The 26,253-nt window shown below is 39.3% G+C and overlaps 1 protein-coding gene, 1 non-coding gene and 1 pseudogene across 6 annotated transcripts in view; all 3 read right to left on the bottom strand.

Annotated features, from left to right (window-relative positions):
- The window catches only part of HECTD4 (HECT domain E3 ubiquitin protein ligase 4), a 170,985-nt gene that overhangs the window by 70,198 nt on the left and 74,534 nt on the right, over positions 1–26,253 (bottom strand). For 3 of the 5 annotated variants that reach the window (XM_065905047.1, XM_065905045.1, XM_065905044.1), the window contains exons 8-21: positions 23,199–23,391; positions 19,597–19,755; positions 13,438–13,551; positions 12,603–12,743; positions 10,255–10,487; positions 9,738–9,883; positions 8,872–8,942; positions 8,144–8,249; positions 7,435–7,555; positions 6,642–6,770; positions 4,570–4,694; positions 2,909–3,062; positions 2,053–2,153; positions 113–311 (exon numbers count right to left, since the gene is read on the bottom strand). In XM_065905047.1, coding sequence (XP_065761119.1) covers positions 113–311; positions 2,053–2,153; positions 2,909–3,062; positions 4,570–4,694; positions 6,642–6,770; positions 7,435–7,555; positions 8,144–8,249; positions 8,872–8,942; positions 9,738–9,883; positions 10,255–10,487; positions 12,603–12,743; positions 13,438–13,551; positions 19,597–19,755; positions 23,199–23,391 — 1,992 coding nt within the window. The remainder of the gene's footprint in view (positions 1–112; positions 312–2,052; positions 2,154–2,908; positions 3,063–4,569; positions 4,695–6,641; positions 6,771–7,434; positions 7,556–8,143; positions 8,250–8,871; positions 8,943–9,737; positions 9,884–10,254; positions 10,488–12,602; positions 12,744–13,437; positions 13,552–19,596; positions 19,756–23,198; positions 23,392–26,253) is intronic. The other 2 variants (XM_065905048.1, XM_065905046.1) reach the window with 1 other exon arrangement.
- Positions 13,777–13,924, bottom strand: LOC136146206 (small nucleolar RNA SNORA79). Its single transcript, XR_010658934.1, has one exon. It is a non-coding gene; the product is annotated as a small nucleolar RNA SNORA79 (small nucleolar RNA).
- Positions 14,159–14,714, bottom strand: LOC136145988 (large ribosomal subunit protein eL36 pseudogene; annotated as a pseudogene).

Raw genomic sequence — 26,253 nt, forward strand, 5'->3', positions numbered from 1 at the left:
CTGCAGACAGAAATAAGTCAAGAATGGTGACCAGCAGCAAAGAAAAATAAGAAGCATCTAAAGAAAACAGCTTATTAGAGGTGAAACCAATACTAAATCAGTTCTTGCTTACTTTGTCATAGTCATATTGCGAAGAGCATCTGCTATCAAATCTAAGGTACAGGCAGCGAGCTCCGGGGATGTGGACAGTTTCTTTAAATTTATAGTTGTCTCTGACAGGGTGGACTGTTTCCACAGTCTTCCCAGCAGCCCATGGAGCAGGAATCTTTAAACCAGTGAGAAACCCTGGCTCCTCCTTCTCTTCCAGCATTCTAAAACCAGACAAAGAGAAAGCAATGGAGCTTAACAGCAAGGAAAGGAAAAGGTATACAAAGTAAAATATGAAAGGTTAAGAAATTTTGCTTTAATTTTCTACAATATGCAGTATGACAACACTGTAACCAAAAACAAACAAACAAATAAAAAACCTTTTATTTATTTATTGGCCGCATTGCGCTGTGTAGCATGCGGGATCTAGCTCCCCGACCATGGATCAAACCCAGGCCCGCCCTGCAGTATAAGTGCAGAGTCTTAGCCACTGAACCACCACGTAAGTCCCCAGAAATGTTTCTTAAACTCGTACATTTACAGTTCTTTTTTCTTTGTCAGACAATATATTTGCATTCCCCCCTACCTTTTTTTTCAAGGGAGAAGCCAAATTCATACCCAGAAGACCACCTTGCCAACTCTCATTTAAAATTCCTCAGGGGAAAAAAAAGATACTAAAAGGCCTTTAAGACTGGCCACTTTCCAAATCGCACAGGCAGGGTCCTGCAAAGTCTCCTCTTGTTGATAACTAAAATGGCAACTGTTGAAAACCCCATGAGTCTACATGACTACTTTTACTGTAATTTTTACTAAAGAAAAGAGCCTTCGAAGGTCCTCTTCTCTATTGTAATTCAACTCTAAGGGTCTTCACAGCCCAAGTTTGTATCATGGAATACAAACTCCTATACCCTAAACTCAGCAGTTGCAGAATTCTCTTTTTCTGTTTCAGCTTTGCACTATCCAATGTGGAGGTTACTTTGTCAAGTGTAGCCATTTAAATTGAATCTAAATGAAACACAATGTAAAATTCAGTTTCTTGGCCACACTGGCCACTCAGAAAGAGGTTGATAACAGCAGGTGGCCATGGCCAACAGCACTGAACAAAGATACAGACTTTTATCACCACACAAAGCTCGACTGGATAGCATGCTGCTCTAGAAAACCTAGGAAGTCCTTCCTTTCTGATCAATGTTCTTAAAGACAGCTTTAGTGAGATGTAATTGACATATAATAGACAGCATATATTTAAAGTGTACATTTTGATAAGCTTAGCTTTCTGTATACACCTTTGAAGTTTCCTTCCTCATGGGAATCCAGGTGGTCACTCCTTCATTTTCTTTCACTGGAAACTAGTTTGTATTTTGTATCTTATATAAGTAGAATCATATAGTTTGTACTTTTTAGGGGGCTCTGACTTTCTTCACTCAGCCTAAGTATTCTAAGACTCATCTGTGTTGTTGAAAATATCAGTGGTTCATTCACTTTTATTGCTGAGTAGGATTCTACTACATAGATATACACCACAGTGTGTTACCCTTTCACTTGTTGATGGACATTTGGACTCGTCTCTTATTTTGGACTATTCTAACTAAAGCTGTTGTGTGAACCTTCACATACAAGTCTCTGTAAGAATCTGTGCCTTCTGTTCTTTTGTGTACATACCTAGAAGTGGAATAGCTGGATCACATGGTAGATTTATTTTTACTTTTTAAGAAACTATCAAACTGTACATCTCCATCATTAGTATATGAAAATTTTTCAGTTTTGAACTAATCTCTTGATCTGCAGGGAAATTTATTCTAACCTGTTCCTATAATCTCCAAAGCCATTCTCTTAATTATCTGTAAAGGTTTGACCCTTAAATCTCTGTCTTTTCCCAGTGGGAGAAAATCACAAAGGGAAGACTACAAAGGGAGTAGTAGGCTTTCACCAGAAGAAAACATGGCAGAGGGCAGTGCTCCTTACCTCTCGTCCGGCAAGAGCCTGCCCTTCTGGTCTGATGCACCACACGGGGAACAGCCCACCTCAGCAAAAACCGGACACTGGGTTTTAAGCAGCAAAGCCGTCTGAAACACAAAAGCATCGTGTCCTAAAGTGCTTATGTGTCAGTTATCTGGATGGTGAAAGTGAGAGTCGCTCAGTTGTATCTGACTCTTTGCGACCCCACAGTCCATGGAATTCTCCAGGCCAGAGTACTGGGATGGGTAGCCTTTCCCTTCTCCAGGGGATCTTCCCAACCCAGGGACTGAACCTAGGTCTCCTGCATTGCAGGCAGATTCTTTACCAGCTGAGCCACAAGGGAAGTCCAAGAATACTGGAATGGGTAGCCTATCCCTTCTCTAGCAGATCTTCCCGACCCAGGAATCAAACCGGTGTCTCCTGCACTGCAGGTGGATTCTTTACCAGTTGAGCTATCAAAGACGCCCATCTGGATGGTACTAGAGCCAAACTTAAGAGTTCTCACGTAAGTCATCTTTTCACAATCCGAGTCTGTTCATTTTCACTAAGAAATGCTTTGCTACTTAGACCACTTAATATCATTTTAACTCTGGAACATATCATTTATATTCATTACCAATATCCAGCAAGGGCTCAGGAGACTAAATATAATGGAAGGATCTCAGTTGCACCACAGATAGCATTTTTACAGTTCACTGGCAATGAATATTTGTTAAAAGAATGCAGTAAGTAATTTAGTCAAACAAACTTTTCCCTTACTAGTTCAACTTATTTTTATGACACGATGTTTTGCTTCATTGCACCTTTATTTCATTTCCTGCTCCCAAAGAGCAGTTCACTTTGGCACACCTTAGGACCATACCTGACTGGTATAGAGTACCAGCTGCACTAGCTGAGGCATCAGGGCATCGGCCATGGTCAAAGTTTGTAAATTTGGATGCATCAGGGAAGTGAGTAACACTGGGAGAAGGTGACCAAGCATAGTAGCCTTAGTAACTTGTTCCAAGCCTTTTAACCTACAAAAGTTCAAGAAAACATACAGCTTCATCAATTCTCAGTCATGAGAAGAAGCCACTATCATTATTCTTTGATACATTCTCTTAACTGCATCTCCTGGTACTAGCTAAGCATTTATTCTTCCAGCAATTCAGTCTACAAATGTCCCACCTCCCATGAGGGAGAGGGAAAGAACAGAAATCTAATAATAGATTTTACCTTTGAACTGTGATTTTTTTTTGCCCTACCAAGTTTATATGGTGCATTTCATAGCACCTTCGAAGCACTTTATAAATGGGTTCTAAAATGCAAGCAGGTACTGTAGTTACCACCTGCAAGTTCCTTTGGCTCTGGGGCTGCAAGTTGCAGTGTTGCACCATATATCTGATAAGGAGACCGGGAATGGCCACAACACTGACTCAGCTGCCTAAAGAAACTGCTTCCCATGTGGGACAGAGGTGAGTAGATTTTTAATTTGTCTTTAAAATCATGCTCTTCCCCCCACCCCCGTGTTTTATTGACATATAACTAACATCACTGTATAAATTTAAGATGTACAATATAATGATTGATGTATGTATATACTGTGAAATGATTACCTAAAATCCTATTCTTAATAACTCATCCTCTGCTCAAAGAAAAAAAGGTATGTGACTCACCCAAAGGAACATGTGGGTTATGTAAATTCTCTAAACTACTTAGGATACTGGGGTTGGAACCAGAGACATCCCTCACATGTCCCCGGCTCCCGGACTGCATGTCCTCCCCAGGCAGATCTGCTCCATGTGCCCACAGTGAACCTTGTCCCAACAAGCCCCAGTGCAATGCCTTTCTGGATCATACTGTTCACAGCTCTAGCCTGCCCACCTGCCCTCTGGGAGTGGGCAAGAAACAGGGACATGGGACAGACAGTGTTACTGGAAGAAAAAGACCCTTCAGGACACTGTTTCAGATCAGCATCTCAACACTGAAATAATCAACAAACACAGGCTGTAACTCATCTCTGACAAGAAACCATGGCAGACGTTTTCATGGGGAGGACTGGGAAAGAGAGGTTTACCCTCTGTATAGATCACTCTTGTATTTGGAGAAGGAAAATTACAGTAAATTCTTGGGATATTGTGTCAGTGCCATCTTTTGCAGAGCAGTTACTTATCTGCATCACGGAGTCACTTCCATCTCTCTACGGTATTCACCATAAAGAAACTAAGTGCACACTGTGCTGAGCTAGGTAATGAAAGGAAAGGCCAACTTGGGAATGAGGACAGCAGAAGACCCACAGTTCAGAGAGCATGGTGTCCACACCTTGCGACCCTCAGATCATGGCTGTCAGCTCACTCCTCCCTAAAAGCACCATTAAAGATTTCAACTGCGTTTGGCTTTGAAACACTTGCCATTTCAACCTCGTCTCACAAAAACGCCTCAGAATTAAGTGAGCATGTAGTGTTCTGTTCTAAAAGATTTCACTTTCATAAGTAAATTCTTCCTGAAGGGCAGCAGGTCACAGTTCACAACCCAAGTCCTCACCTCTGCTCCCGGTCAGGTATGTCACTATTTATGAGGGCAGTTGTGACCTGCTGTAGCATTTCCAACACTTCATCACATCCAGTCAGGATTTGGGTAGCAAGAGCCAAAATACTGACCTTTAACTCCTAGGTAGGAAACATCATACAATTATTTTTAAGCTCTGTGATGACGATACACTCACAATGACAACATGAAATGATGTATTTAATGATGCATTTCCAAATTAAATAATGAAGTGTCCAGAGTAAGCCCAATGCAGTAAGTTCCGCTAAGGATGGCAAGTGACAATCTGAGTTGGGAGGCTAAGGCCTGGAGTGCTGACAGAAATACGCAGTATTTCACGGGGAGCACAGAGTCCCTGGGAGAAAAGGCGTTTCTCCCGTCCCCTCCAGCACAGGAGAGCTCCCGGTGACCAGCCCAGAGACTGTCCAGGTGGAAGAATGCCGTGGGCAGGATGAGGATAGCTAAAGAGAAAAACACAACAGCAAAAGGCGCATGGAGAGGCGGTGAATAAAATGAGACAAAAACACAACATTCTGAAACAGTGCAAGTGACCTTTTTACTTAACGTTTTAAACCATTACACTTGAAAACAGGCAAGTTAAAAAATTCAATGAAAGTAGCAGGCAGTTACAGGCTATTAAACATTAAGAATAACTATTAGAGAGTTCGTGGGAGTACAAGTATGGAATAACATGTTAAGAAACACTAGTTAAGATCATAGAAATGTCTAGTTGACAGTTATTTCCTATTAGAAAAAAAAAAAATACAACCACTCTAACCCTTGAGGTGAAATGTGTATCCTTTTTTTCCTCAGAATTCCTAGACAAGCCAGCCTATTCTGCCTTTACCAGGGGTTATTTCCTTCCAGGAGTTCAGAATTTGTAACATTTAGCCTTTCAAATATAAAACACTGGTTTTTGTTGTTGGAATTTTCTGGGGTCTTTTGGAGGTATTATTTAGACATGTTGATCATTAAGAGAAAGGCATTCTGAACTGACTACACGAGATCCTGTCAGCCTTCATCTGCTGACTACTTGCGGGCTGCAGCGCATCTGGGCACTGCACAGGCCTCGGCTCTATTTCTCACAGCAGCCTCACAAGGGAGGGGCTTTGACCCCTTTACACTGATTAGGAAATTAGAGCTTTTAAATTAGACACTTTTAAATCAAGTGTCATCAATTTAAATGATTAATTCATATATTTCTGCCTGTTTAAAAATGGATTACATAATGAGATAAAACCCATAAATATGAGCTAGCAGATGTATGAACTCTCTTGTGTGTGTGTGTAAAAGGGTAAGAAAAGGGCAAACTATAGTGGTTTTTATCTTTAGCTGTAGCTTTCTTGGTTAATTTTTCAGTGCATTTTAGTCAACATTTTAAAGAAGAATCAAGTTCTTATGGATTTCTCTATTTCTCCCACAAAGATGAAATTCTGAAGAACAATGCAAACAGCCTCAGCATCTGTCAAGATTATAACCACCACGGCTATTAAAAAAAATCTGTGGATTGCTATAAATTGTCACGTGGGAACAAATTATTGAGTTTACACAGAAGCTAACTTAAAAATAATTACCGAAAATGAAATGAACTATATATAGGTTCAGAAATTATTCAATATAAGGAGTATGAGAAAATTATCACCTTTTTAAAGTTATCTGAATCAAGAGACCATAATAAACCAGCCAAGATGTCAAAACTGTTTAAAACGCTATGCTCCCAGATTCATTTATCTATATCTATTACATATACATACATATATTTATACTTAAACTTCTCAGGTGCATATGAGATCACTTGTTAAGTGCCAATTCTTAAAAACAGATGAAAATAAAGCCACAAAAAGACTGACAGGAGCTCATGGATGACACACTATGGGAGTGTCACAAATATGGTAACCACCGTGCAATGACATAAAAATCTATGAAATGAGTGACCTAATATTTACCTCACACAAAAATATAGGCCACATGGTGAACTCTGACATCATCATAGACAGAAATTTAGCCAGTTAAGCTGTGCTTTTACACATTGGGTAGAAAGCATCATTAGAATAAAGCTTGGTGTTTACCTGTACCTTCAATGTCTCTCCCTGCAAGGAGTTGTCACTGTCATCATTCTCATCAGGCTTAATCAAAATAGTGTTACTGAGAAGGTGGTTCTGAACTGCCATCAGATAGCGCAGGCAGGAGGATGCGGCCTTTAATACAAATAAGGGCATTTAAATGATCTAAACTCTACTGAAAGAAGGGCTCACGTTTTTAAAAGATTTTGATAAGGGAAGCAAAAGAGAAAGTACAGAAAACAGACCAAGTTAGTATCTCAGGTGACTTATTTCAATACATTTATCATAACTTTCTGCCTTCTGCTATACATTGCTCACTAATCACTCTGATACTTGAACTTCTGCCTCTTAATAAGTAATTCCTCTTCCCCCCCCCCACTCCCCCTCACATGCATCTCTGTGATAGAAGACTCTACCCAAACCCTTAAAAGAATCTTTTGGTTCTTATCAGTCTCTGTAAACCACTGCTGGTTTAGAAAACAATGCTAAATTAAAAATTAATAGAAGGAAAATCCCCAATATTTTAAACAAAATGAAAACATCCAAATTCAGTCTAACAATTTATTGCATTACGATATTTAAGTTGGAGTAATAAAGTCTTTGGAGAAAGTACTCTAAGTGGATTTGTCTAGTTCTACATTTCTAAGACAAACACAGTTAATCATTGACTTTCATCAGTTAAGTCTATCCTTGAAAAGTACGTGTATAAGTATGTGTGTACACACACACTTCAAAATGGTAAAATGAAAACAAGGACACTTGATATAATTTTGCTTTCATTAAACACATTTTTACTTACAGGCACAGTTGAAAGGAGTTTTTGAAAATCATCTTTAGAGACAGTTTGGCACTTGGTGATTAAGATACAGGATTCTCGTACAACAATCTTCAGGATGTAGTGTAAAAGTTCATCATTTAGTCTTTAAAATGTAGGAAAAATGTAACAATAAGATACTGATGGTTAACTAATAAAAGGATAAAACTTATACAATCAGTAAAGATGACAAATAGCAGATACAAAAAATTCATTGGCTCTGTAAGTGAATCATCTTACTTAGCAATGATGCTAACAACTAGATATATTGTCTAAATTAAATTTATGGAAACACAATGGTATTCAAGCACTTAGTTCAAGTATTTTATAAATAGCAGAGACACACCTTCCTCTACTCACCAGCTCTAGCCACACCTCCCACCCTCTCATAGACCAGCAATTAGATGATGCCCTTTACCAAAACTTCCTAAATAAGCTCCACCTGTTACTTCTGCTAAGTACCCTTTTTGCCAGGCTCAAGCTATTTTACTCATAAAACTGAAATGTACTATTATCATTTATTAGGGCAACTGTGGGATTTTTTATCTTTCAGTTGATCTACAGTTTAGACTTAACATGCTAATTATAGCAAAAGATATTACAGGAGACTCAAGATGATCAAACACATTTAAGTGTAAATTAATTACTGAGGAAAACACTAAGAAAAGGCTAGCAGTGAATCACATCACATCACCTGTAATGATCCTCCTCCTCGCTGCCGAATCGGTTGTTTTGAAGTTGTTCAGCTAAATTAGTGAGGATCACATCCCGCAGCTGGGAGAGGCCACTGTTTCTCTCTCCTAGCACAGAATAAAGCTCTATAAACTATCTTAACAACCATGCTTATAAAACTGATACTATCTTTTTTAAAGTTTGTAAATGAGAAGACTGTTGACAATTGAGGGGCACCAGGCATATGTACTAAGACAAACAACAGCAGCAAAGACTACATCACAACCAGTCAGACTTTCTTTAACCAGTACATCCTGATTAAAGTGGAGTTACTGTCTTGATATTTCATGAAGTGTGATTTCTAATTCCTTAAACTAATGTTGCTTATAAATGCAGAGTGTCCTTAACAAGGTGAGTTTTGTTGCTGTCATTGAGTCTAACTTTAAAAGTTGAGTTTTAATGTGTGGGGGAACAACTGGCTTAGAAATCCCAAGACATCATTATCTTTAACCTTCTTTGAACATCTACAGCCAGGTACATTATGCTACACAGTGGGGCTAGAAAGAAGAGGTTTACAAAGCTTGACAATATATAGAACATGGTTTCTGCTTTCAATCTGGTTTAAGTGTTGGCGTATGTGCACTTTTTAAAATAATGCTAACAGATATGAAGAAAAAAATAAAATTCAGTCATTTCCTTAGGGACAAGAAAAGGATGGTTTTTCAAGGGTAACTAAAGGGTAATTCTCACCTTCTGTTAAGACCAGCTTAAGTAAGTTATTGATTTCAGTTTCACCTGGGTACAAGATATTTAAACCAGAGCTGAAATGACAGAGAAGTTGAAAAGTTTTTAAACACGTGTTCTAGAATATCCAAACTCTAAGTTTTAAAATTTTTATTAAAGATGCCATTTTGAGTACAGTTTCACCACTAAAAAGGCAGTTGAACCTAAATTTACTGTTGTGATTCAGTCCAATGACCTTCTTGATAAACAGTATCCCACTCCTCATATTTGTGAATTACCAAAATGATAACCTATCTGAGGCTAGATGCTGAACCAGTTAAAGAGAATTGAGTTATATAAAATCACTGTAGTGAAGCCCGCTAGATGTAGATTATGGCAGAAAATCATTTGAGAAGTAACTGGCAGAGCAAAGACTAGAATCCAGGTCTGTCTGATGCCAAAGCCTGTTTCTTTCTTTCTTTCTTTCTTTGGCTGCGTGGGACTCAGTTGCAGCATGTAAACTCATAGTTGCAGCATGTGGGATCTAGTTCCACGACCAGGGAACAAACCTGGGTCCCCTGCACTGGAAGTGTGAAGTATTAGCCACTGGACCACCAGGGAAGTCCCCCAAAGCCTGTTTCTTAACCACCTTGCCACACTTTGACCCAAATGAGAAGAACATCTATTCGCAAACCACCAAAATATCTACTTACAGGGATATTTTTTTCTTTTGCCGTTTTAAGATCCATACATGAGGAACATCTGAGTCCCTGAGGTCCTGACTATGGGATGGGGCAGGACACATGGGAGGCTAACAGGCTAGAGCGACAATTACAATGAAGCACAGAAGAAGCCTTTGGTAGAGAGTACTAAGAAAATCATGTGCTGATTACCTGATGGCAAGGCAGACCTCCTTCTGAATTTCAGGGCAAATTTGATCTTTGGGTGCCATCAACAACTGCCAAAGAAGCAATCCTGACCGTCGAATGATGTCTCGATTCCTTTCAGTTTGTGGGCTGAAGAAAAATTTAAACACCACCTACAGAAACAGAAGGGGTATATCTGAAAATGCTAATTCTACTGGGAATAAAATTATCCCTATGAAGAAAGAACATGCTAGTTATTCTTATGAATAAATACCCAGGTGTATTTTTAAACACAATCTCTTCTATTGTGTAATGGTATAATTAAATATTTTACATTTATTAATTGCAATGAGCTACATATAGTAATACTCCATTAACTGCAGTGCAATGAGTATGATGGTTATTCTAATTACAGGATTAGAACGTGGTTAAGTTGCAAAACAGGAATGTTATAACATTTTTCTCCTAGTAGAAATTAGCTGACGGAAGCCAGAGTCTGTGTTTCTTTTTCTCTATTTCAATTATCTCAAAACGGTATATTTACCTGAAAGACAACGAGGACGCAGCGTATAATGCAGGTGTCTCCATTAACCATGGCTTTCTCCATAATGTCGCAAATGCTGCTAAGGTGGTGTGCTTCAATTGGATGCTGTTTGCCCAAGACACTTGTGATTGGGAGACTGGGGTTGGTAGCAAGAAGATTGAGTTGGTGTATGCACATCGCACCAACGTGGTGCAATAACTGGTTTATAACCTCATTCGTGGTTATAGCCTCTTCTAGAAGGTGAAAAGGAAAGTCTGTGAGGAAAGACGTCTCTGTGGGCGGTCACCACAGAACATACCTCTCACTTACAAAAAGTACACACACATGGGAAGAGACTAATATGGCTCCAATCTCTGCCACTACCGCTGAGAACTCTTTCCTCGCCACAGAGTGCTGGGGTGAAAACACTTGGGAATCTCCGTTTTTTTAAAAAAGCGTAAACAGCTACCACTTCTTGAGCCCTTTCTATATGCTAGACAATGGGCTAAATGCTTTACACGCATTACTTTACAATATCACTATCAACTTTGATTATTTTAGCCCTGTTTTGTAGAGAAGTGACTCTAGAATCAGAGTCAATAACTGACCTGAGGTCACACAGACACTAATGGTAGAGCTGTGATGTGAATTCGGGCCATTTCAGCTTAGATTCCAGGCTGGTAACTCTTCTAGAAAAATCTCTATTCACCTATATTCAACTTTGCTGATTATTTTTCTGACCATCTCAAATTTGCTATTGAGCCATTCTATTAATTTTTTTTTCTTAGTCATTGAACTTTTCAAATCCAGAATTTCCAATGTTCTTTTTTTTTTAAATAAACTCTTTGTTGAAATTCTCTATTTGTTTATAATTATGATCATTATACTTTCCTTTAGTCTTTTAAACACGATTTTCTTTAGTTATCTGAATTTATAAAGGCTGCTTTAAAGTCTTCATCTGCTAAATCTGAGTTTTGCCTGCAGTGTTTAGTCACTGGTTTCTCTGCTCACTTTTAAAAAATTCTTCTACCTTACTATTTCTCTCATTTGTTTATTTTTATTACTCTCATTTTTCTTTTAAGGCTGTCTTCCTAGCGGTAGGAAGTAAGCTCGTCTGAGTCACAGGTTGTGCTCAAACGCCCTGAGCTAGTACGACTTCCACCCTGGATGGATCCATGTTTTCTGGGGGAACCACAAAGTTTAGGCAGTTTTAAACTCTTCCATGGTTTTCACCTTCTGCTGGACCCTCTCAAATTTCTGCATGTGTTTACAGGCTCATTTTCAGCCAGGCCTATGTGAACAGCTTGGGCCTTCTCTGGCTTCTTCAGATGTTTGGAGGAGCTTATGAAGGTCTTTTTGTAGCTTTCTCAGTACCCAAATCTCACTAGTAAATTTCTGGCTAGTTTGCTGGTTTGCTGCTTGCCCTAACCAGGACCACAACCTCAGGCTAGTTAAGTCACTGGTTGTCTCTGTTTGCCACCAACACCACTACTGTTATTGACACTGCTGCTGAGCATGAGTTTTTTCCATGCTCCACTCCAAATCAGTTAGCCACCTCTGGCAGCAAAGCTGCTGGCTTCCATGATCTGTCCCACCCTGCCGGAATTAAGGCACTGATCAAGCTTAAGGTGGGGGACAGGGGTATCTCCAGCTAAGAACACCACAGACTTCTACTGTTCCTAGCCAAAGTTCAGTGGGTTTTTTGTTTGTTTGTTTGTAATGAATATTGCTTCTCAATTTGTTATATCCCTTTGGTCAATTTCCAGAGTCTAGAAATACTATTTTAGTTGGCATTTTAATTTTGTAGAAAGAGTTATTTGTGATAATTCAGTTCATTTTATCACTGCTTTATCAAGAGAGGATTTGCTGAGCTAGTCACTACTCCATACATACCACTGTAGTTGACTTTGAAGTCATGAGATTTTAAGTTAATATTAACAATGAACATTCTTAATATTAAGAACTTTAATATTAAGAAATCTAAAGGTCATTTGCTGGATATTCTATCAAATTATAAGTTTCTGTATAAGTAAGTTGTTTTTAAAGCAAAACATGACAGCTTATATAATTCCATGCCAAATACAAATAAAGAAGGAATTTTTGTACTAAAGTTCTGACAATTCAGAAGGGTCATAACAATTTCCTTTTAAAAAGAGTCTATGGACCACCTCAAAAGCTCTATTTATTTACACATTTATTTACCTAACCATAAAACAATCAGATAACACGAATTTTAAATTCTAAATTTGAAGAGGGAAGGCTGTTGACACAGTTTGCTGCTTGGGATACATTCCCACTTATGCCGCTGCTGTACTGTCTCCTATTTTCCGGGGGAGAATCTCTTCCTATAGGACAGTGAGTGTGCCCACCTTTGGGCTCAGTGATGATATGGCTGACTCCAAGTCTCTGGCAGACGTAATGGAAGGCCTGATTCCCAGGATTACACCACTGATCGATATAGTCATTTGAGCATGTCCACAACATGTTGTTCACTGTATCATAACAGGCACCTGCAAAAAGAGCAACCTTTATACAATTATCATGTCATCGTCTGCAGATATATACTTCTCATAAGCACTGCTAAAGAGTGGCAGGGCAAGGATGCTCCCCAGAGATGGCAAAGCAGTAGACTGCGGCTCAAAGGATTAAAGTCTACTTGGCTTAACTCATATGTGAGCATGGAATAGTCTCATGGAATAGAAAGTTTTTAGTCACTGACTTACATGTGACCTTTTCAACTCCAAAAAGGATTCAAGTGGCTTACATCAAAACCCAGGTACAATAGGACTAGTTAACATTAACACACAGCAAAAGCCTCAGTAACTGAACCCTAAACTCAGAATCAGGTTTCCTACATGCCAAGGCAAACAGAATATCCAATATATTACATAATGCTCATCTTCTAACAATAAGAAGTATACCAATCCCTTAGGGGAAAGAAGTTTCTTTACAGCATGAACTTGAGAAAAATTTGTTATAGGATCATCATATAACCTATAATGGACAGTATCTTCAACCATAATTTATGCAGAGGAATTTCACATATGACAATTTCTTATATTAATCCTCACAACTAAAGAGCAGCATTAAAAATTTTTTTCAAGGAAACTAGAATACCATAGAGAACTGGCAAGACTTTTTTGAGAGAAATTGCTAAAATTTTGAATTTTCCAAGGACAATAAATGTGGGCCTTTAATTCTTACCCAATCCTGGTACAAGAGCACCACGCCCCAAGGAGCTTCCAGCAGCATCTATGAGGTCGGCACGACTTGTGAATTGACCATCCGAAATATTATACACCAAGCTAGAGGCCAGGACTTTGGAAACAAACAGTTTAGTAAGCCTTAAGATAAATGATGGTGAGTTAAGTTTTAGCCTCTTAATATAAAGACTTTCATCAAAATCACATCTTTTTTTGGTTGTCTATTGGTGTAACAGTGAGGAGACAAAAGTCACATGTTAAGATCAAAAAAAAAAAAAAAAAAACCTGTCATAAAGTCTCTTCCAATGTAGTAAATCATATTTTTTTCTGTTTTTTTCCCAATTGTTTGACTCCACAAAATTCAGAAGGCACTAACGGACAGCCAACTCATCTCCATGATGCCCAGAGTGAAGATAAGTCAGCTTAGACGCATGATGGACTAAAAACTCACTACTCAGAGCTCCAAGCAGTAAGAGGAACAGCCATCAAAGTGAACTATATTTTTGAAAGTGTTTTTAAAACAACAACTTTTACTTCTGGCTTTTTCAACATAGATTGTCAAAAGGGTAATTGCAAGAGGGGTTATGATCATTAACATGACAAAGTAGCAACTTTTACAAGAAATACTTTACATACATTTGGTGCACAATAAAGGTTAGAGGGTGTTCAAACACAGGTCAGTTGCTATCCTTCCAAGCACTGGCTCTAAAGTTTGGAGATTTTGGCCTTTTCCCTTAACAAAGGAGAGTGCCGTGATGACAACCATTCGCTTTAGGATTCTGAATTTGAATTTTAGCTCTACTACTTCTGTGTGACCCTGGGAAATTTACTGAACCTCTCAGTTGCCCCATATGTAAAGTGGAGATAATAAAAGTATCTACTTTATACAGTTACTGTGAAGATTAAATGAGTTAAACAACACATCAAGTATCTACACCAGCACATATATTCTAGCTGCTAATTTTTCTCCTGAAAAGGTTTTATTGTGACAGAGGGGAGGGGGCTCAGTCCTCCTTGGCTGCTGCTTTCCTCACGGTGGCCAGGACATTACTCAGCTCCTCTCTCTTGCTCTTGGCACGGATGTATGTCCCACCTTGTTTCTTGATGAACTTGAGGCCTGCCTGTTCTTAGGAGACCTCGGCATGCCGCTCCACGGCATGCTGCTCCTCAGGGGCAAAGGTGCACACCTTCTGCATCAGGTCTTGTGGGGCTGTTCTTGTTCTTGGTCCCCTGGTGGCCCTTGTTGAGGCCCCTGGCTAGGGGGTAGCACAGAGCCATAGTCACAGCTCTTCAATGACTTCTGTGGCAGATGGGCTAGCTCTATTACTGATGTTATTTTCTTCCCCACTTTTCAACAGAAAATCCGAGCAGAGCCTCTCAAATATCTCGTTCTTAGTTGTATCACCCTAGTAATCCAGATTCTCATCACAACTGACTTGAGCTGTGATCTAAACGGTACTCTTTGTTTCTTTTCTATATTCTATTGTTCTGTCCTGCACACCAACAAATGGTCTTCTCCAAATCTCTTTTTCATTGTGTTTCCCATGCACATGCCTTCCCCCATGTGGCCACTTACATGAATAACAGTCATTTTTCAGGACAAACTCAAAATTTCATGAAGTCTCTCCCTTCTACCCCACTCGACAATGACCCTTTCTTTCTCTGATTCAGCAGCATTAACATCTGCTCCGCATGGTTCAGGCACTGAACACAGCACTGTGCTTCGTTTTCTAGTTGTTTCACACACCGACATCATTTCTCCTAACCAGACTATGAGCTCCTCAAGGCAAACACCACTTTTTCCACTTACTGAGTAGCCTCCACAGTAACCACTGTGGAAGAGGGCACAGAAGGAATTTCAGCATTTATTTACTTGTTGGTCTAAAATAGAATCACTGAGTAAGCTATATCCTCTCAAAAAAATGGCACCATGAAGACCTGTTTTAATCAAGTGGGGCTAATTTCAATTGAGTGGGAAAAAAAACATGCCAAGGAAACTAAAAAAAAGTTTAAGATGATTAATGGTCAATAAAAAGACAAATAACCCAATTTTAAAATGGACAAAGAATTTGAATAGATATTTGTCCAAAAATATACAAAAAGCTAGTGAGCACAAGAAAAGATGTTCAACATCATTAATTGTTAGGGAAATGCAAATCAAACCACAATGAGATACTACTTCATATCCACTAGGATGGCTAGTAAAACAACAACAACAAAAAAAGAAAATAACAAATGTCAGAGAGAATGTGGAAAAATTGGAACCATTGCTAATGACCCTCTAAAATGGTAGAGTCACTATGGAAAACAGTTTAGCAGTCCCTTCAAAAGGTTAAACACACAGATACCACAGGACTCAGAATTTTCCTCCTACACATACACCCAAGAGAAATGACAACATGTCCACACAAAAACTTGTACATGAATGTTCATAGCAGCATTACTCAAAAGAGCCAAAAAGCAGGAACAACTCAAATGTCAATGCAGTATATCCATACAATCAAATATGATTTGGCCATAAAAAGAAATGAAGCAATGATTTGTGCTACAACATGGATGAAACCTGGAAATATTATGTTTCAGTTAAAAAAAAAAAGCCAGTCACTAAGTTTGAGGAGGCCTTACAAATAGCTGTGAAAAGAAGAGAAGCAAAAAGCAAAGGAGAAAAGGAAGGATGTACCCATTTGAACGCAGAGTTCCAAAGAATAGCAAGGAGAGATAAGAGAGGCTTCCTCAGTGATCAATGCAAAGAAATAGAGGAAAACAACAGAATGGGAAAGACTAGAGATCTCTTCAAGAAAATTAGATACCAAGGGAACATTTCATGCAAAGATGGGCTCAGTAAAGGACAGAAATGGTAGGGACCTAACAGAAGCAGAAGATATTAAGAAAAGGTGGCAAGAATACACAGAGAACTGTACAAAAAAAGATCTTCATGACCCAGATAATCATGACGGTGTGATCACTCACTTAGAGCCAGACATCCTGGAATGTGAAGTCAAATGGACCTTAGGAAGCATCACTACATACAAAGCTAGTGGAGATGATGGAATTCCAGTTGAGCTATTTCAAATCCTGAAAGATGATGCTGTTAAAGTGCTACACTCAATATGTCAGCAAATTTGGAAAACTCAGCAATGGCCACAGGACTGGAAAAGGTCAGTTTTCATTCCAATCCCAAAGAAAGGAAATGCCAAAGAATGCTCAAACTACCGCACAATTGCACTCATCTCACATGCTAGTAAAGTAATGCTCAAAATTCTCCAAGCCAGGCTTCAGCAATATATGAACCGTGAACTTCTAGATGGTTCAAGGTGGTTTAGAAAAGGCAGAGGAACCAGAGAGCAAATTGCCAACATCTGCTAAATCATCGAAAAAACAAGAGAGTTCCAAAAAAACATCTATGTCTGCTTTATTGACTATGCCAAAGCCTTTGACTATGTGGATCACAATAAACTATGGAAAATTCTGAAAGAGATGGGAACACCAGACCACCTGACCAGATTCTTGAGAAACCTGTATCCACGTCAGGAAGCAACAGTTAGAACTGGACATGGGACAACAAACTGGTTCTAAATTGGAAAAGGAGTACGTCAAGGCTGTATACTGTCACTCTGCTTATTTAACTTATATGCAGAGTACATCATGAGAAACGCTGGGCTGGAAGAAGCACAAGCTGGAGTCAAGATTGCCGGGAGAAATATCAATAACCTCAGATATGCAGATGACACCACCCTTATGGCAGAAAGTGAAGAAGAACTAAAGAGCTTCTTGATAAAAGTGAAAGAGGAGAGTGAAAAAGTTGGCTTAAAGCTCAACATTCAGAAAACTAAGATCATGGCATCTGGTCCCATCACTTCATGGCAAATAGATGGGGAAACAGTGGCTGATTTTATTTTGGGGGGGCTCCAAAATCACTGCAGATGGTGATTGCAGCCATGAAATTAAAAGACGCTTACTCCTTGGAAAGAAAGTTATGACCAACCTAGATAGCATATTAAAAAGCAGAGACATTACTTTGCCAACAAAGGTCTGTCTAGTCAAAGCTATGGTTTTTCCCATAGTCATGTATGGATGTGAGAGTTGGACTGTGAAGAAAGCTGAGTGCCGAAGAATTGATGCTTTTGAACTATGGTATTGGAGAAGACTTTTGAGAGTCCCTTGGACTGCAAGGAGATCTAACCAGTCCATCCTTAAGGAGATCAGTCCTGGGTGTTCATTGGAAGGACTGATGCTGAAGCTGAAACCCCAATACTTTGGCTACCTGATGCAAAGAGCTGACTCATTTGAAAAGACCCTGATGCTGGGAAAGATTGAGGACAGGAGGAGAAGGGGACAACAGAGGATGAGATGGTTGGATGGCATCACCGACTCAATGGACATGAGTTTGGGTAGGCTCTGGGATTTGGTGATGCACAGGGGGGCCTGGCATGCTGCAGTTCATGGGGTCGCAAAGAGTCGGACATGACCGAGCTACTGAACTGAACTGAAAAGCACAGAGATTGCATAATTCCACACATATGGAAAGTCTAGAATAGATAAGTCCATGGTCAGAAAGCACACTGGTGGGGGCCACAGGCTGGGTGAGGGGGTGGGGGAAAGGAGTGACTGCTAATGGGTATGGGGTTCTTTTTGGAGTGATAGAAATGTTTTATAATTAGATAGTGCTGATGGTCGGACAACTCTGAATATATTAAAAACCAGTGAATTGTCACCCCAATGTTTATCACAGCACTGTTTATAATAGCCAGGACATGGAAGCAACCTAGATGCCCATCAGCCGACGAATGGATAAGGAAGCTATGGTACATATACACCATGGAATATTACTCAGCTATTAAAAAGAATTCATTTCAATCAGTTCTAATGAGATGGATGAAACTGGACCCCATTATACAGAGTGAAGTAAGCCAGAAAGATAAAGACCAATACAGTATACTAACACATATATACGGAATTTAGAAAGATGGTAAAGATAAACCTATATGCAAAACAGAGAAAGAGACACAGATGTACAGAACAGACTTTTGGACTCTGTGGGAGAAGGCAAGGGTGGGATGTTTCGAGAGAACATCATCAAAACATGTATATTATCAAGGGTGAAACAGATCACCAGCCCAGGTTGGATGCATGAGACAAGTACTCGGGGCTGGTGCACTGGGAAGACCCAGAGGGATCGGGTGGAGAGGGAGGTGGGACGGGAATCGGGATGGGGAATACATGTAAATCCATGGCTGATTCATGTCAATGTATGGCAAAAACCACTACAATATTGTAGAGTAATTAGCCTCCAACTAATACAAATAAATGGAAAAAAAAAAAACCCAGTGAATTGTATATTTTAAATGGGCAAACTTTATGGTATGTAAGTTATACTTTAATCATGATAGTATACTTTCCTCTTTTATAAAAATATGTGTACACTTAACAACACTAATGAATTTTTGCACATTATTTTGTATCATGTACATTTTTTGCTTAACATTTCAGACACATATGTGTCCTAAAATGGAGGCATTTCACAGATTTTTGCTTTTTACATTTTTTATTTTGTATTTGGGGTATAGCTAATTAACAATGTTGTGATAATTTCAACTGAACAGCAAAGGGACTCAGCCATACATATACATGTGTCCATTTCCCCCCCAAACTCCCTTCCTGTCTAGGTTGTTATGTAACATTGAGCCGACTTCCTGCTATATAGTAGGACCTTGCTGGTTATCCATGTTAAATATAGCAGTGTGTACATGTCTATCCCAAACTCCCTAACTATCCCTTGCCCCGATCCTTCCCCCTGGGAACCCTAAGTTCGTTCCCTCATAGACTTTTTTTAATAGCTCTATGGTTGGTAGAGTTCTCACTGTGTCATCAATAAATAAAATGATGACAGATTATTTTATTTCCTAAGATCTTTCTGACCTCATTATTATTTTGAATAATTTTACAGGACAATAGTTTTCAGAAGTGTACTATTACATCATCTACAAAAATTCTATTTTTCATTCCTCCTAGCCTATGATGATACTGATAGGGTTTTTTATTGCTATCAGAGAGCAAACAAACATTTAACAGAGTAAGCGCAAAATCACTATTAGGAAAAACCTTAAATTTCACAGTTGGAGACAAATTGGGAAAAGAGCCATAAATAAAGTTCACTTACTTTTTAAAGACGACAAACCACTTGTTCCACCAAAAAGAGATCGGGTGGCAGAGCTGCCTGATCCCCCTGGAGGTGGGACCAGCATCACTAAGTATGTACCACAGGTATAAATGGGTGTCTTCCGAAGCATTTTTAGAGGAAGTCCACAGCTAGTATTTGCTGGTAAAAGGAATGAAAATGGTGAGTAACAACAGTTGACACACCGATTAATTTGATTACCAAACCAAATTAGAGAATGACAAGGGGGCCCCAAATCCTAGCAAGGATATATTAAGATTCAGAAAATAGAGCAAAAAATAATCAGCTAACGCAAAAATAATGATCTAGCTCCATAACCTAAGCCCCCCTGGTTCTATGATCTGAACATTTCTCAAAGGTGTTCCCAGTATTCAATATGCCCTTATGGCTCTAAAAAATCTTTCAAAAGAATGAATCCTCACATGGACTAAATCTCAAAATAAAAGAAGAATCCTACTGTTTATATTTCCCCCTGGGAAACTGTGCTCCAATAGAGATCTTTTCATTTTATATAGAACAAACTCTTAACAGGCTTGTGATATTTCATTCATTATGAACAGCTTTAAACATGGAATCAGTCAGAAATTTCAACCCATAACCAGTTAATCAAAGCTTTCACAGTATCTATCACAAAATAATTTTATGCCTGCAGGATTTATAACCCATGATGCATTTTCTTTCTTTCTTTTTTTTTAGGATCCGTGACATAAACTATCATTAAGAAAATAATTATTGTTTATAATTAAAAGGCATAAAATGTACTTTACTTTCCCTTACTCACTGGCATATATGAAAACGTAGGGTGAACTGAAGGATTTTCTATGTATTAGTCTAGTGAGGACTGATGACGGCAGCAGAAAGTCAATCAGAGTGTATTACCTAGGAAGCTGTCAGGGTATAAAATATAACTGCCTACATAGACATAAAATTATCTTTAGATGGTTTATATTAGAAAAGTGAGACAAGTGAAATCTAATCTGTCATTGCTTTGAATGCTTGTGGTTCTAAACTCCATTTTTTAAAACTTCAAGCCTCCAACAAGTATATTCTTCATTTAGGACATAAATCCAGTAGCATAAATTTCCTTAAGTAAGAAACCCTAAAAAGCTAGCAACTTTGTGAGCATAACATTTTCACTGAGGTTTTTTTTTTAATAGACATACTCTTATTAACATGGTAAGAGGTATTAGTCTACCACAGAATAAAAAATCCTAGACCTTTTGAATGTTGAATAATTGTCAAAAATTCACTTAGCCTATTACTGGTGAATTTTTATGTAACAACATCATGTTTAAATGAATACATCAAGAATGTGCATAAAAGTACAATGATTGAGATCACATATTTAAAATACAAACAATAGTTTCAGAGGAACTAAATATACCTTGCCTACTGAGTCCTCTTTTTGATATCACTCATATTTTCTTAGGTAACAAACATTCCTTTAGCATTTCTATTGTGCAGGTAGGATTCAATTTTCTTCCAAGGGACAAACCCAGATCAAGCTTTCAGCTTATCAAGAAAACATTCATTTAGGTAATAAGGACTGCTCTCTACAAAGTATTGCCTATAACTCAAATTATCCACAGACTCAATTTATAATAACTATGAATAAATTTCTAACTTGTATTTGATATAATAGAGACCTGTAGAAGTAAAATATTATCCTTAAATTCTAATATGGATTAATAAATATTTAAAATTTGATAGTCTCACAAAGAATTAATCACAAATATTTTTTCTTAACATTTCAACATATAAAAGGATGAAAACATAAAACTGCATTAAATTCCTTAAACATACATTTATTCAGATTATTTTTCTCTACATGGCATCTTTTTCTAGCCTTATCTTTTACTACAGGTCATGGTTTGTTATAAATTCATGTAGTTGATATGTAATATGAAAACTCTCCAAGAATAATGGTTCTTGACTTTTGGGGGGGTCATATGTGACCGTGAAACTCTGATGAAAATTATGATGATACACATAATATGTTATTTAAAACGTTGGGAAAGGATGCTTATGAACCACTGAATTCTTACCCTAGTTAAGGATTCCTGCTTTAAAAGTACAGAATAGTGTTTAGAAGGCTACCTTTTACCGAGAAAAGTGTTTAGTACAGTATGTTTAGAAGGCTACTTTTACTGAGAAAAGAAGAACAATAAAAATACATAAATTTATCTTTCTACATTAATTTGATTTCTCTTTGCATTAAAAAAAAACCAACTCTGCCAGGATAAACAGAAACTAATAAATAGAGCTACCTATAGGGGGCAGGGTGGGGCAAATAACAGAATACACCAGGATACTGGAGTGAGATTTTTGTGCATGTGCTATTTATATTGTTTTCACTTTCAAACTCTGTAAACATATTATCTCCTTCAAAATATTACAGTGCAAACACTAAATGCCAAAGTCCAGAAAAATCAATCTCTGTCGTAGAGGGTTTGCCTTTTATTTGCTGGGTCGAGAATATGTTTAGTGAAAGTGAAAGTGTTGGTCCCTCAGTCCTGTCTGACTCTGCGACCCCATGGACTATAGCCTGCCAGGCTCCTCTGTCCATGGAACTCTCCAGGCAAGAAAACTGGAGTGGGCAGCCATTCCCTTCTCCACGGGATCTTCTTGACCCGGGAATGAACCCAGGTCTCCTGCACTGCAAGCAGATTCTTTACCCATCTGAGCCATCAGGGAAGCCCATGTTTAGTGAAGATGATGTTAAATGTGAGTTTTTTACACTCATGAAGCATATACTAAACATGAAAATAATTTATACTAACAGTAATGACAAAGTATTTACAATTAAGGAGAGAGCTGTGTTGAATTCTTACAGATTCTTGCTAATTCATGTTCACAGCCAACAGTATGTATTAGTTTGGAATTAAAAAAAAAGACAATGACTGGAAGGACATAAAAAGGTGAACTATGTAAAGCAAACTGCTTTGTAAGTCTCTAAGAGCTCAATAACAAGTACTGCCTGAATTCCATAGGCAGCATGCACTAACCACAAGCTGAATGTATCAAGCCATGTTTTTAAAAGGCATGGGGGAACTGTAAAGGCATATATTATTAAGTGAAAGAAGCCCGTATGAAAAGGCTATATTCTATATAAATCTGATTATATGATATTCTGTAAAAGGCAAAACTATGAAGACAATAAAAGATCAGTGGTGGCCAGGGCTTGGAGGCTGGGGAGGGATGAGTAGGTAGAGTGCAAAGGATTTTTAAGGTTATACAACTACTCTATGTAATACAATAATGATGCACACAGGTCATTATGCATTTGTCCAAACCCATGGAATGTACAACACCAAGAGTGAACCCTAAGGTGAACTGTGGACTCTGGGTGATTACTACGTGTCTTGGTGGGTTCATCGATTATGACAAGTGCACCACTCTGGTGGGGGATGCTGATAATAAGGGGGGCTGTGCCCATATAGGGGTGGGTGGTATACAAAAAAATCTGTACCTTCCTTTAATTTTGCTGCAAACCTAAAACTACTCTAAGATAATACTCTCAAAACATGCATAGAGCTGAATGAAGCTGTACAAGGTAAACATGAGATAAGTGAAGGGCAGCCGACCTGCTTGGTCCTCTTTCAGGGTGTTGGAGATGGTGGAGCCGGTGAGGGCAGCCAGTGTTGCGGATGGCGAGGCTCGGTAACGGGACAGTCTGCTCAGGAGCATCTCATTAATGCTTTTTGCAGACTCACCCTCTTTTCTCATTAGAATTGTGCGTTCCTGAAGCGGGTTGGCTACGAATACACCATTTTCCACCTAATATTTAAAGAAAAAGAAGTTCTTAAATGGAACCTGTTTCCATTCAGTGAGCAAACTTCTCCTTCAGAAGTGTATTATTGTCACCTGGTTACTCAAAAACATTTCCCAAAATTGTACCTGAGTAGGTGTACACCTCAAAACCTAATTGCTCTACAGAAGCTGAGAACAAAAGGGAGGCTATGAGATGTTTGAGAGCTTTCATTTTTAATAGCCCAGATTCTTAAGAGTAATGAGCCAAGTTTAATAGGTTCTACGAAAGGTTGTTGATGAAAATTCCTCATACTGAATTGCACAGGCAGCTCTCACTAATTACAAGCTTCTGACAGGTACAAGTAAGATGAGAGGAAAACAAATCAATCTGGTCTTGATTTACTATTAAGTACAGCTATGAGGATTATATCTTCTTGAAATATAATTAGTGGCTAAAATCCAAACTCTGTAATAACAGCAGTCAACATTAGCCCCAGCTGCTCGGGGATTGGCAGAGCAATGGTGGAGAAAGGCAGATTTTGTCTGCTAAAAATATATGCCAGCTTCAACTGGATCCTTGCTGGTACTTGGCAGTTCTTCCTTCATCGTTTGACTATACCCTAGCAAAAGCTCTGGGGTGGTGATTCCAAAATTCTTCCACCAAATTTTGAGTATGGCTTTAAGCAGACCTCCTGGCTTTTTTATTACTGAGAAGATTCTGACCACTTACCATAAGCTGCTCCCACTCGTCTCTCTTCCCACTCAAGAATCTTGGTGTTCAGCCTCATTTATTCTTTTCCTCTTAATTCAGAGGAAGAAGCATTTCCGCCTCCTCTCTAACTGCCCCCTCAATTATCTCCCATCTGCCCCCTTCACCCTCACGGTCTCCCTCTCTGATCTCTTCCTTTTTGGTTTCAAATATTCACAGGTCTCCGAGATCTTAAAGAAAACATCGGTGGCCCATTGCAATACCATCTCTCTTCTCAACTTCCATTCAGTCAGACATCTCAGATGTACCTCAATCAGCCTCTTCACCCACTGCCCGCTCCAGACCAGACTTCTGGGTCTGGTTGGAGTATCAGAAACTGGTGCCATGAGTGAAGAGAGGCAGAAATAGAGATAAGGAAGAACAGGAGTGTGAAGTGGAAAGGCTTCCAGAAGCAAATAAAAAGCAGTGAAGGAGTCCAAAGTGAAAAGTTGGTAACAGAGAAGAGGCTAGAGAAAGCAAACTGGGGAGCACAGCCAGGCAAGGTTCCCGGAGGGGGATGGGTTTGGTGGGGGGGCTTGTATGAGAAGTTCACAAAAGATAAGTAAAAAGGTTTCTCAGAGTTTGAAAATGCTGTTTCTATTTCCTTGCCTTGGCCTCTTAAAGCTTTACAGCTACTTAACTTAGTTCCCTCTAACAAGTGAACATTCTTGATGGTCAAGAGTAACCTAAAACCAAAATCATCAAGCTTCTTGTCCTCTGTGCAGGCTGTGCCATGGTTGCCAGAGACTGTGGGGTTGTCCTTCCGCAGTCTCAGCGGTAGAATGCAATCTCGGTTTGTTCCTTCTGACATGAGCACATACCTGTGTGTGAGGGACTCTGCCAGTGAGCAAGCCGGGTCAGCTCCTGCCCTCTGTGAGCTCCACCTACCTGCTGATTCCCATCTCCACCTACTTAAATGGGAGCCTGCTTAGGGTCAGACCCCATCTCTGGTTCTGAAACCTTTGGTGGAACACCCTGTCCCTAGATCCTCCTGTGTGTGCCTGGCTCTTTCCCATCATTTAGGTCTTACAAAGAATGTCACCTCCTCAAAGAGGCTTTCCATGATTACCAAAAAGAAATCCCCTTCACCATCTCCTACTCACCCCCCACAAGCCAGACCACAACACCGTCATGTTATCTGCACAGCACTTACCGTTCTCTTACTTACCATGATCTAACTCATTAATTCATTTATTATTTGACCTTCTACCTCCACCCCAGCCCAGCTGAATGCCGGCTCCCCAAGAGCCAGGATCCTGCCTGCCTTGTTCACTGTCTCACTTCTAGCACTCACGAGGCACACGGTAAATACTTGAAGCTCTGCTGAATAAACAGATCTGTGTCCTGACTCAAGAGGAGGGCTGCAACCCACTCCAGTATTCTTGCTTGGAGAATCCCATGGGCAGAGGAGCCTGGTGGACTACATCCATGGGGTCACAAAGAGTCTGACATGACTGAAGCGACAGCATGCCCACACATCCTGACCCAAATCCAATCCTACCTCTCCACATTGCTATATACAGACCCATCCTTGCTACTGGGATTGAGCACAACTTTTCTAACTGCCTCCCACTTCCCAGCACTTCGGCTGGAATAGCCTATGTCGCCTAAAATTGAACACATCCACATCTTCCCACACTGTGTTACCCCCACCCTTCAGCTAGATTCATGTTTACCAAGTGTAGCTCTATTTATGTTGCACAACTCTAAATATGACCCTTCAAAGGCATCCAGACCAAAAAATCAATCACTTGGCATTCAAAAGCACTGCCCAATCTGGCTCCATAAGAAACACAATGGCTAAATTAAGGGAAAAAAAAAAAGTCATGCTATTGTGCTTAAGTACTTTGAAAATATTGAAAAGAAAGCCTGATAAAGCACCCGTGAGAAGCAGAGGACTCAGCTTTGGTGCCCAAGTAGTAAATCTGGGAACCTCTATACTTAGCAAAGCATCTCTTTGGGACGAAAAAGCTACTACTGACTTTGAAAGGAGGGGAAGAGCCTGGGAGGAGTGAGAAGCAGCACACAGCTGCTGATGACGAGAAGCTTCCCTCTGGCTCCCTTCCTGGCCCATGCCACCACCTCAAGTCCAGGGACCATCCAGCCTTTCAACTTGGTCTCCCCACTTTGACCCCATATGT

Source organism: Muntiacus reevesi, chromosome 13, assembly GCF_963930625.1.
Source record: "Muntiacus reevesi chromosome 13, mMunRee1.1, whole genome shotgun sequence".
In the NCBI taxonomy this organism is placed as follows: Eukaryota; Metazoa; Chordata; class Mammalia; order Artiodactyla; family Cervidae; genus Muntiacus; species Muntiacus reevesi.